This window comes from Coturnix japonica, chromosome 5 (assembly GCF_054131305.1).
Source record: "Coturnix japonica strain WE chromosome 5, WE-NBRP24, whole genome shotgun sequence".
NCBI classification, from domain to species: Eukaryota; Metazoa; Chordata; class Aves; order Galliformes; family Phasianidae; genus Coturnix; species Coturnix japonica.
Genome location: NC_140667.1, coordinates 32972443 through 32984834, shown reverse-complemented (window position 1 = coordinate 32984834; position 12392 = coordinate 32972443). Strand labels below are relative to the sequence as shown.

The following is a 12392-nucleotide window of genomic DNA, read 5'->3' as shown; positions in this document are numbered from 1 at the left end:
TACTTTCAGAGTGACCTACGTAGTTTCTGTGGAAATAGGTGGCATTACTTTTGGAGTGACCTATGTATTTACAAGGCCTCAGTTTTCTTATTTCTTATGATTACGGAAGGATAATGAAATGTATGAATACTTCTTATACATTCATACATACTGAAATGTGTGAAAGTTAACTCCATTTCATTCTTTGGCCAGTGATTATTTTCAAGATTTGTTGGTTTGTTTGTTTGTTTTTACTTTTAACATTGTTTTTACTTGTTTTCAATGACTATTTATCATTAACAGACACTAAAATATACTATCTAAACTTATTGCTTAGGTGTAAGATATAATTTGGGACATTATGTTAATTTATTGTAATTTATACTACACGAACATTTATATGACTGTGATTGTTGAAGTGCAATGAATTCTTGTGAACTTGTAAAATACATAGCACTGGGGGAAAAAAGCAGAATATATAGGCATATGAGTGAAAATTCATTTATTCGAAGTTTCAAATATAAGTAAGGAGTATTTTTGAAATCTCATTCAAATATTTATGTAGAATGTTTGAAGATACTACCATGAATCCATTGCAAAAATATTTGAATCCATGTGAAAAATACTGTAAAAATCAGTATAATCCCACAGACTCAACTACTTTCGAAATGCATTTTCAAAATATTATAACCCTCTCCTGCAAATAGCATTTTGTGGGATAACACTCATGAATATCAGGGTATTCCTATCCCTACAAATAAATGTTATTGTATTCCTGAGAGGAATAAGAGAAGCAGTCTCAGACAAGCAAAGTAGGAGCGGATCGCCAGGAGACACTGCAGTTACAACAACTGAACTTATCCCAGGCAGAATAAACTTTTGACGGTGTTCTTGAGGAAGTGTTGAACATCTATCTTTATGAACAGTGTGCAGGAGAAGCAATCTAAGCGATCATATTTCAAGAAGCACTTTGTGAGTGTTAACTATAGGATTCAGAACTTAATCCAGCTTCTTACCATATATTCAACATAAAGATTTAATCTAGTCTAGTGTTATGGATGAATATTCAAATGTGCCAGAGTCAGGAAATCCAAAATGCAGATCCTCAAAGTTGCTGGTATTGAGTTCCCTTGTAGAGATGTAAAAATGTATTAGAGCAATGCTGTGAGGATATGTTGCTTTGGCTGTGATGCAGTTAAGTGACAGCTGCTGTGAAAAATAAAAAATTCAATTTCATAACTTCTGCAGATTGTCCACAACCTCTTGATTTAACATAAATATTTGCAATGAATATAATATTCGGCATTCCATGATGAACTGTTTTGGTTTTTGGAAAAACATACGATTTTTCATTTGAAAGCATGTATGTAACCTAGTAACTACTGATTCAATTTAATGAAGTGCTTTTAACACTTCAAATCTTAAAAGATACTGATATCTGATATTTTCAGTTCATTATTTGTATGCTTTGCCTATTTCAAAACATCTCAAAATGCAGCATGCTCAAAACTTGACCAAAAAAACCTTGAGGAGAGGTTAGCTGAAACCAGAAAAAAGCATCTTCTGATCATTTACTGTCCTCTTTTCCCTCCATGGTCTCTGATGTGGTTCCAGTACGGTTTTCTACCAGTAAGATTTTCAGTTGTTCACACATAGATGCCATTTTCTTGTTGATGAATTATATGAGTTGTGAAAATTAACTGAACATAATTGACTATTCAGGTGAATACTGAGAAGGAGGAACATGATGAGGACCAGATGCAGTGGTTGACAAAGCATAAAGATCAATCATCCTAATATTAAAGATGTGAGTCACTGAAGTGCTGATAAATATAATTAACTATTTCCTAGACCACATCACCTGAAATTAGGTCAAAGTAATATAGACCAGCTGTTCCATGATCTTCTGACCTCAACTGTCACTGCTGTAATTAATATTGACCTGCCTCACAGGACCACCTAGGATTTTAATGAATCAAGATTTACAAAGATGCCTGCTTTTTTCTGCATCTGGGAGGACTTTCGTATTTCTGTGTCTTAAAAGAAGAATGTATTAAACTCTGAAAAACTATTATTTCATCAAATTTCTGCCAACAAATCAATTTATGAAAGATTTGGAATACATTTATCTGGATATTTATAAAGAAATCACCACAATGACACATGCTCAAATCTGAATTGAAAGAAGCAGTTGGAGTTCTCCTCCAGCACATATATGTATTCACAGATACATGCTCAGTCTCCTTCTTAGTGGAGAGCAAACCAATGTCTTTTCATCAGGTTAGGCTATATATAAGACAAGAATTCTTCACTGTGAGGTTTGTGAGACACTGGAACAGGCTGCCCAGAGAGGTTGTGGGTGCTTCCTCCCTGAAGGTGCTCAAGGCCAGGGTGGATGGAGCTTTGAGCAACCTGGACTACTGACTACTACATAGGTCCCTGCCTATGTCAGGGGGGAGGTCGTACAAAATGGTCTCTAAGGTCCTTCCAACTCAAACCATTCTGTGATTCTATATTTGTTTTCACAAAGTACCAAAAATTACACTTGTGCTTCATTCCATGACCCTCAGTATTTCTGCTGTTTTTCAAAGCTTTTGTATAAAAATACTTACAAACCAGCAAGGTATCCAGAAAGAATGGGATGAACAGTGTCTAAAATACATTGGTATTCTGATACCTGCACATTAGGCAGAGGAAAAGCACTGGTTTGTGTCCTTAGCAAACCTGTATCTTCAAAGTAGGTCTCAATAACACAAAGAAAATGGATATAAATATGTATATTATTTTTTGTTAGGAATACTGAAAATTAGTCCTTATCCTAAGCCATAACTACAATGTGAAAATGACGTGTTGGCAAAAGGGCAAAAAATATTTTTAAAATGTAGAGAATGTAATCTGTAATAAATCACAAAGTTATATTATCCAGCTACATCACAGAAAAACTTGAACATATGTATACAAATTGTCCCATTACAGTCCTTTTGAAAACAAAATCCCTTTCTCAGCCATACAATTTGAATAATTTAGCAGTTGCTGAATTACACATTGTGTTTTGTATTCATAAGGCACGAAAACTAACTATAACTTCATTAATATTACTGAAGGCTCTCATTAGTTAGGATAAATAATACAGGAAAATGTTAAGTCCTCTTCTGTGCTTTATGCCCCAGTGTTCACTACAACTTGCCCTTTGAAACACATAATATTTAAGAAATGAACAATACATTATTGTGTCAGTGCAATGGAGAACTATCCATCATAACATCAATATTCTGAAAGTACAGCATTGTCTTGCAGTGCCTTTGATACTAGGGGTCTTATTCTACAGTTAGACCTTTGTGCTCACATAGAATCCAGCGGAGCTATTTGCAGCTCTCAATACCTATACAGTTAGAGACTGGGTTCAAAACTTGGAATAACTATATATATATACATATGCATGCTCAAGAGCAAATTAATTGCAATATTCACAATCTCTTGTTTGTCTATCTGTTTCTGCCTAATATCACATTTTTATATTGTCTTATACTGATGAAGGACATCACTCTAATGAAGTTATTTTAAAGACTCTCTTATCAAGCTTCATTGTGTCAAGATCCATTAAATTTAAGTAGAATCAAACACAGCTAATCTGTCTTCCTACTCTGTCTTATGGTTTCATTGTTTATATAACAAAGGATGACAAAGCTGCAGCACTGTATAGGCCCTCATGCTGAGATGTTTGTCTTCTAAGAAGTGGAAAAGATATACTTTTATTTTCGGGATTAAGTCTAAGTTGTGGTTTAAATGAAACTTATTTTCTTTTACTACTTAAAGAAATTCTCAGCAATGAAGTCATCTTTATGTGCAGAAAGTAATTGCCAATGAAAGAAAAATACAGTTCTAATTATCTGAAAAGCCAACCTGCTGAAATGAGTTAAGGGTAAGTTTTAAATTCTGAAATTTAAATTTTTCAAGAAAAAAAAAAAAGGTTATATGCAATTGTAAAACTCCCTGCAATAAATGCCCTTTCTTCTCTTTCTTCTCTTTTCCTGCAAATATTTCCTCTTTCTATTTTAACCTTTCTCAGGCAGGTTCCTTGGTATCATTTGCACCATTTCCTTTCTTACCCCTCTCCTCTACCATGTAAAATAAGAGGTTCCCCTATTATTCTTAGCTCTCACAATTTCACGCAGCAAAACTGAAGCAGCAGAAGTAACCAAGTCCAGTAAACAGTAAAAGATCAATGATAATTTAGGCGATAAATCTATTGAATTCCCTGTTTCAATGTGTAGTCTCTCTCACCTCATTAAATCATCACAATTTTGAAAAGTTTCACAGAATTAAGGAACAGTGCTTATCAATTGTTTCATTGCTGTTGTCTCAGTAATCCCTTGCAGGTGTTATATGAGCCTGCTTGTAGGCCTTGTATTCAAGTAGCAGTTGTTAATAATTTAGGTTAACCATGGTTTAATTTATTCAGATTATATTGTACATCAAAATAAAACCACATAAAAGTATGGTAATACTAACTGTAGAGGAACTAACCAATCTGACAAGCTCAATTAGCATCACTTTAAACACCAGAGCAGAAAGTCAGCAGTTATTATAGAAATTTCTAGCTCCTGGATACATTACTTGCTCAATTTTAAAACTGCCTGTAGCCTTGTATACTTTCCATACTTACTTATATACATATACTTACCAGATGTTTCTTAGATCATAAATAAGACTTTGACATCCTTACTTATTACCTGCCAATCTGCATATCCACTACTCTGATGTGTTCCATAAGATTTGGTGAGAACTGCTGATGGATAGCTAGCAGCTTTTACCTCTTTTGTTGGGCTCTATCTATCTGCTCACAGAAACCATGTGACACCCACTCCTACAGGTCAAATTCATGTATAAATCACAACACACATATCTGACTCTGCATGGACAGTACTCTCATTTCTGGGATCTGGATTATTTACTGAACTGCCAAAAAGTGTCAGTGGAAATGACATGTAGGCCTGGACAGCAGCCAGAGAAAAAATATTAGTGTTAAGAAATGATATAACAGGTTCCTGATGTGTAAAAGAACAAGGTTTGGTAAACTGGTTATGCTCTTATGTATTAATAAATGAACAGTACTTCAAGAAGTTTAATAAAAAATACATTTAACTGAAATATGATACAACTGTTTTTCAGTAACATACATATTTTACTAACAGAAAGAATTATCAATGTAATTTAAAAGAAAGTTATCAAAATGTACAAAACAGACCAGCTCAATGTGATTAACTATTCCCAGCTATGTAGAGAACATCATATAATCGTTTTGAAGATGAAGCAGTTCTATATGTGATCATAAAGTCTGACTATCGGACCTAAAAATTTGAGATCACAGCAGCCCAGAAATCTGTAGAATTGTATTGCACTGACACTGAGGAGACTGTTTAGTGTAACAGTGCTATGTAAGCAACAAAAAGTTGGTTATATATATGTATAAAGCAACAAAAAACATCAAGCCTCCTATATCAATACACTATTTTCTCAAGCAAAAGAATCAGATTATGGAGACGATAGCTCTATACAGTCTTCTGGATCCTATTTTGTCCTTGAGCTTTTAATGGACCACCATTAAATACCCGGTGGCGCAAGTGGTAGGAATGCCGCGTTGCAACACCGGAGGCCCTGGGTTTGAATCCCCCCTGTGGCACAAGTGGTAGAAGTGCCGCTCTGCTACACAGAGGCTCGAATCCCGGGGGGTTGGACTCGATGATCTCTAAGGTCCCTTCCAACCCGCACGAGACTATGATACTATGATACTATGATACCATCTGGATGCAAGTCCTTATGTCAAGAAGATGGACTGCTGAAAAAAATAGCACTGAAACAACAAATGAAAGCAGTAAGCCTGGAAAGGTATGGTCCAGAAACATTTAAGAGAAGGAAAGGCCAGGAAACAGAAGCATTGTAGTAGCAGAATGCAAAAATGGGAATCAGCCTCATTCAGCAATAAATATCTTCACCTGCTTTAACATTTGATGTGTTATTGCAGATTGAGGAGGTAAACTGTCAACTGCTATTATCTTCACAGTGCCCTGAAGAACAAGCTGTCCCACAGGTTCCTGCTTGCTGGGAGCAAGAAATTGGATGTGGTATAAGGAAAAAAGGGTTATGAGAGCTCACTTTCTTCTTGGTCAGATAGTGTCTTCCTTCTGAGGTAGATGAGGGACACGATATAAGAGAAGAAGAAAGATGGCTGTCTCTATATCTTTGAATTCATGTGTGCTGTCACAGGAAACAAAACCTGCCTGCCATTTTTGGATACTATTAAAAGTGCATAACAGAAGGCCAAAGGCCTTCCACTCTGATATTGTGAAACTAAAATGTTGCCACTGTATTGAGCCCAAAAGTATTTGAGTAAACAGTTTGAATCTGAAAACATTCAAAAAGATTATTTACCACTTCCATTTCTTACTCATTCGTATAATTTTCACAGTTAGAAATTTGAACATTAATTCCTGTATCACTTTCCTTCCAGCTTCCATAGATTGTTTCTTTATACACCTTTCTCTGCTTTAGCCCTACTCTTCTTTCCTTGCTGAGATGTACTATACATACCACTGGCTATACTGTCAAACAACATTTTTTCAAGGTACCAGTCGCAGAATTAAAAATAGTATTCTACTGCTTCTCTAGCAAAGCCAGAAGTAATCATCTGATAGTAATCACCTGTGTTCTACTCTGAATAAACACATTAGAATTTATTTTAGGCCAAATGTATTGACCTAAACATAAGCATTGTCAATGCTCAATGTCTACTCTCTGTTTTCAGGGCATATCCTGCATTATTTTTCCCTAGGTGTTTGAGCTTAGATTTTTATAAAAATTAAAACACATTTTTTGACACAATAATTGTGTCAAAGAGCAGAAAGATCCACAAATAATTCACTACTAAAAAAGGGACAGTCATGTCGAAGGCAGAAAAAAACAAAGGAGGGGATGATTCTTATTCCCAGTGAATAGAACAGAATTCTATCTATACATTGTCAGATGCTGAAAGAAGAAAGTTTCAGAAAGGTATTTAAGTGGAGGGTCAAGCGTGCAGTCTGAGAGTATGCAAAAATTACTATCCATCCTTCCTACCATAAAAATTCAGAATTATTAGAAGTAATATTGCAACAAGTTGTAATTAACTCTATAAGCAATACAGTGTACATGTGCAGAAAGAACAGTACTGTCTCAAGAACTGCCAAAATCTTGTCCAGCACATGCTACAAACAGGTAAGGCTCTGTACCCTGGGAGACAGCTGGGAGAGGTTCTCATAATTTGATTTTACAGCGACAATCCTCTGCTGTCTGGTCTTTTCCTGTAAACAGCTAGATGCATGGGCTGTGTAGCCATGTGAAAAGAACTTATTTTTTTCCCTTAAGTTAATTGGTACACTTATGGTGAAATCTAAACACCCAGAGATTTTTTTTTACAAATCTGCCAGTATGGACGAGCTCAGCCAGGTAAACACACCACATCAGGTAACAGTACAGAACATTGTGGACGTCTTTCCCCCTCCCTGGCATTAGTGCAGTAATTCTCCTATCTGGAGGGCTCTCAAAATAAATGACATTTCAGCCAGTGCAGTGGGTGAGGTTGTACTCAGGATCACATCATACAATTTCACTAAATCCTTTTATAAATAGTATTTGAATATGACTGGCTGACAGCACTGGAAAAGTCCCGTCCTCACCTGCTCTGATTACAATGATGTACTCTGCAGGGCAGATATGCCAATCAAGCAAAACAGAAGCCTAGAACTTTTAAAAACCACTACAGTCTTTCCTTTTGAAAAAAACACTGCAATCATGTCTGCATGGAGTATATGGATCTGTCTGCAATGACCTAAGAGACATATTGCTGGATTTCTAAAGATAATAAAAACATGGATACATAATTCTCAGCATTGCTACTGTGTAATAATTTTGTGATACAAAGTACAATACTGTGGCCTTGCTCACTCTGGCTGCTGTTGAGCACTACTCCTCAGTTACCTCAAGATGCAGAAGAGCTATAACACTGCACAGTAGTTAAGTACATGCACAGCTGTCACATCTTCTGCTCTTTCCATTGAAAGCCAATGCTATCATGTGACTCATGTTGTTAAAGACTCAGTTAGGTGACCATATAATTAAACACAGCCAGGCCAGGAGAAAGGAGGACAACTCAATACCTCTATTGCCATCAGAGCACGTCTGTTTTTGGCACAGTGAGCTGTAAGGAAGAAGCACTCTGATAGCAGCTGATGACACTTACGATACTTTACTGCATTCAAGGATCACCTGGACAATGAACCAATGCTGCAGGAAATTCTAATTTGCTGCTTTCAACAATGGGTATGCGGACTGAGAAGTGGGAACTTGTGTGCTCAGAAAAATCTTATACCCTCTACCTGATATGGCTCTGGCCTTACCTTTGCATTTGAACTTCTGACAGTCCTTCAGAGATGGAATTTTGACCTCATATGCTCTTTCTGTTGTGGATGCATGTACAGACCTCATGCTTCTTCCGTGTTGATTCATGTATAGGACAGTTGGCTGAACCACAGGATTATGAGAAGCTTCTAGTAGTTGTCCTCAGTGGGCTTTGACATGGGAGTGCATGTATACATACTCCAAAACAGAAATGTCTGGTACACTGGAAACTGTTAGGAAACAGCCCATCATAATGGTAACTCGCACCAGCTGGGGAATAATGCTGCACTGCAACTGACCTGTTCCTACAGAAATGCTGCAGGCAATGACAGCAAGGTTTAAGTATGGTTTACAACAGAAGAGGCAATGGATGTGGTTGAAGATGATTATTCTTCCTAGTGTGATAAGAAAAAGTCACCAGGGGGAACTTGGAATCTAGTTTTGGTGTTCTGTAGAAGATTTAGATGCAATGCAATGATTTTAGTCAGAAAATTTGCTTAAGTATAAATGGATTCAAAAGTACTGACAGCAAGGTGCTGAGTGTGTGTGCAAAGCTCATCTGGGAAGTAAGCAGACCACAGTAAAAATACGTCCTTAAAAACCAGCTAATGAAAATGAGATGGTACTGCAGCTATATGTTTGGTCAGAAAAGCAGTTTGTAAAGAAACGAGTGGTAAATTCCATCAACCTCGATCACCTCCTCACATTCACTCAGTGCTGCCATCTTCACGGGTGCAGTAAGAGCTGCTTGAACTATCTCTGGTACCTGAAATATTTAGAATTCTCGTCCCCACTGACTTCACAGATTTCCAAATGGAGATTATGTTGTCTGTTTTTTAAGTTTAAATGTTGGCTGCCATCGGTGCTACTTCTACAGACGTGTGGGACTTGCACTGATCCTTAAAGTCAGGAAGAATAGCTCGTCCTGTGCTGAGGCCGTCGGGAGCTCCTCAGCACCAACCTCAGCTGTTTATCGCGGCTATGGAGCTGGCTGTCCCTCGTTCCTCCTGCCCTGCACTAACTCTCTGTGCTACCCACAAACCGGAGGTTCCTCGAGCTCTACCTCCTGCGGCCCGTAAAGGCGTTCCGGAGGCACGAAGGCTGCTTGGACAGTTTAACCCAGCGGAGGCGGGCGAGGATGGGGATGCTCTTCCCTCCTCAGCTCCGGTACCCGCGGGTCCCCAGCACACGTCGCAAAAACACCTCCGCAGCCGCCGAAGCGGAGCTTAGTCCTCGCCGCGGCCGCCGTATGGTAGAGAAACAGCGAAGCGCAGCACGGCCCAGCTGAGGGCGCGGCCCGTCCCGCCCCCGCGCCGCGCACAGCGCCAACAGCCGGAGCGGCGGCACCACCTCGGCGGCGCCGGGCCCTGCTCCCTCCTCGCGCCTCTCCTCTCTCGCCGCCTTTTCCTGTCTGCATCCTCTCCGGTCCTCCGCCCCTCTTTCCCCCCCACCCCCCCTCGCCATTTTCACTCGGGAGCAACTCGACCGGGACTTCTCTGAAACTTCGCGGAGAAGCTCGCCCGGCGCCTCCGGGGCGGCCGCGAACTTTTCACCGCGGCGGCTGCGTCTCTGCCTCCTTCCCCGGCCCTGCGGCGCCCCGGCAGGCTGGTCCCGATGAGCACTACTCCGCTGCTCCGCCCGCCTAGCCCCCTGCCGCCGCCCGGGGCTGCTGCTGCTGCTGCTGCTGGCGGCGGCGTTGCCTTCCACCTCCAGATCGGGCTGAGCCGGGAGCCAGTGCTGTTGCTGCAGGACTCCTCGGGGGACTTAAGCCTGGCCCACGTCCGGGAGATGGCTTGTTCCATCGTCGATCAGAAGGTGAGGAGTGAGTGGTGTTCCCCCCCCCATCCCTGCCATCCCACGGTGAACTTCTCTGTCCCGGCCTGTCGGCGGCTTGGCCTGACACTAAAGCACCGAGTGCAACTTTCCGGCCCTCCTCCTCCTCCGCCGCCCGTCCTGGCTTCTTCCCTTCCCCAGCTCAGCTCCTTCTCGGGTTCCCTGGCTGCGGGGGGGATGCTCGCACGCCGCCTCTGCTCCGTTTGTTGGCCAGCGCGCGCTGCCGCGTAGGAACCGACCCACGGGTCGCTGCGGCTGCTCCCGATGCTGCGGGAGGGGGAGGGGGGCGAAACCTGTCACCGTAGCGCCCGGGGCAGCTCTTGTCCCAGCCTCTGCTGGGAGAGGTAAAAACTTTCCACTGGAAGGAAAAAAAAAAAAAAAAAAAAAAAAAAAAAAGCAAACATCAACAAGGAAAGACCAGCATTCACAGCGGCGCAGCGCCCGCTCGATACCGGGGCAGGGCAGCCCGGCTCCCGCGTCCCGTCGCCGCCTAAGGCGGGGCCGGGGGCGCCGTTCGGGCCGATGACGCGCGGCGGGGCTCGGGCAGCGGCTCAGCGCTGCTCCTCCGGCGGGCGGGTGGGGGTCTTCGATTCGGCTGGCGCCGAGGGTGAGCACGGAGCTGGCAGGTGGCCCCGGCGCGGGAGGAGGCCGAGACTTAGAGGAGCAACCGGGCTCGGCCTGGCTGCAGGCAGCAGCTCAGAGCGGAATGCCGTCGGGCAGAGGGCTGTAGGAATCGCGGAGCGGTCGGGGCTCCGCCAGCGTCTGCGTGTTCCCTCTGCTGCCCGGCGCCGTTTCCTATTTCTGCGTTGTATAAAACGTTGCACTGCCCCAGTGCTTTTGTGTAAAGGACCAGAGTAACTGTGTCCTGATGACTGCAAGACATTACAAGAGCAAACTCAACCAACCAAAACTTAGGCATCCAGGATTGTTACAACGCAAAAAGTTGTTGTGGTTTTTTTTGTTTTTTTTTTTTTGTTGTTGTTTTTTTTACTTGTTTTTACTGATGTAAAGTGTTTTACAGCAGCATTTATTTATTTTATTTTAAGTCACAGTTGTGCTCTATTTGTGTTTGTAAAGCCTGTCTCTGAAAGCGGAATTTCCCCCCTTTTTTTTGAAGAGCACCTAACAAAACGTTTTCAAAGAAGCGTTAAGCACACAGCTTCGCTTCTAAATTCTGTGTCTCCTGTAGCTGAAGAAGTGGCTGGTGACCTGCACTGCTCAACTACACTGAAGAAAGGCTCAGCTGTTTTTTAACATTGCATATTGGCTTTCAGGCTGAAACTTGTTGCTTGATCACAGAGGTCGTAGACAGCTTAACCAGTGCATAGTGCTTCGCCATTTGGGAACATGTTAAGATCATGGCATGCATTGTTAATGTATTTGTGCCTGAGGAAAACACTAATTTTGTGGCATTATAATAAGATCTAGTCTAATCTTTCATACTTCCTAACAATTTCCTAACTTCCTAACAATGCAGTATTGTCTAAAGAAAGCCAAATGGCTTGGCTTTTCCTCCCAGAGTCAGGCTGAAGTCAGAACTGACATAACAATGTCAAACGCTTTAAATTGTTGGACAGTACAAAAGAAAAAAGCATGTACCAACTTTTCTTCGCAACACTCCCAAACGAGGAACTTTCTTCTCATTGCCCTAGTTCTTGCTTTCCTGAGGCTGGCAAGAAGAGTGTGGCTGAAAGAAAGGGCTAATGATAGGTAGAGAGGTTTTTTGACTGTCTGGTTTTTGTTGTTTTTTTACTCCTTGGATGGTGGCCTGCAGTTCCTGCTCCTTGCGGGTTAATTTGTATGTTATTTAGACCTGAGAATTTTTGTTTTGAATCTTGCAAGTATGACTGTTGACAGGAGCTCTGCCACTCGCTGTTTCAGCATCCCCGGGGACTGTTTGCATGTGCAGAATTACTCTGCATCCTGGCAGAAACTTGTTTAAAAAATGGCCTGGGATCAGGTTGCTCTGAGGTAACATCTCCTACGTGCCAGAGATTGATGATGTTTTCTGTGCCTGAAGAAATCTAAAGTGCTGCTTACTGACAATTTGATGTAAAAGATCCATTTGTTCACCACCATTGTGCAGGAGGTGGTACTGTAACAAATATCTTAATAAAACCGTGTGCTACTTACAAGATTTCTTG

General features: G+C 41.3%; 1 protein-coding gene and 1 long non-coding RNA gene across 6 annotated transcripts in view; one reads left to right on the top strand and one right to left on the bottom strand.

The window, feature by feature from the left end:
* Window positions 1-9745, bottom strand: part of LOC107315005 (uncharacterized) — a 178174-nt gene extending 168429 nt beyond the window's left edge. Inside the window, exon 1 of one of the 2 annotated variants that reach the window (XR_014947215.1) lies at window positions 8415-9745. This is a non-coding gene — a long non-coding RNA (uncharacterized LOC107315005). The remainder of the gene's footprint in view (window positions 1-8414) is intronic. The other variant, XR_014947214.1, reaches the window with a different exon arrangement.
* PRKD1 (protein kinase D1) overlaps window positions 9728-12392 on the top strand; it is a 96773-nt gene continuing 94108 nt past the window's right edge. For 3 of the 4 annotated variants that reach the window (XR_014947213.1, XM_015864971.3, XM_015864970.2), the window contains exon 1: window positions 9728-10230. Coding sequence is in view for 2 of the 4 variants with exons in the window: in XM_015864971.3 (XP_015720457.2) it covers window positions 10030-10230 (201 nt within the window). In the remaining 2 variants the exon portion in view is untranslated. The remainder of the gene's footprint in view (window positions 10231-12392) is intronic. The other variant, XM_085550426.1, reaches the window with a different exon arrangement.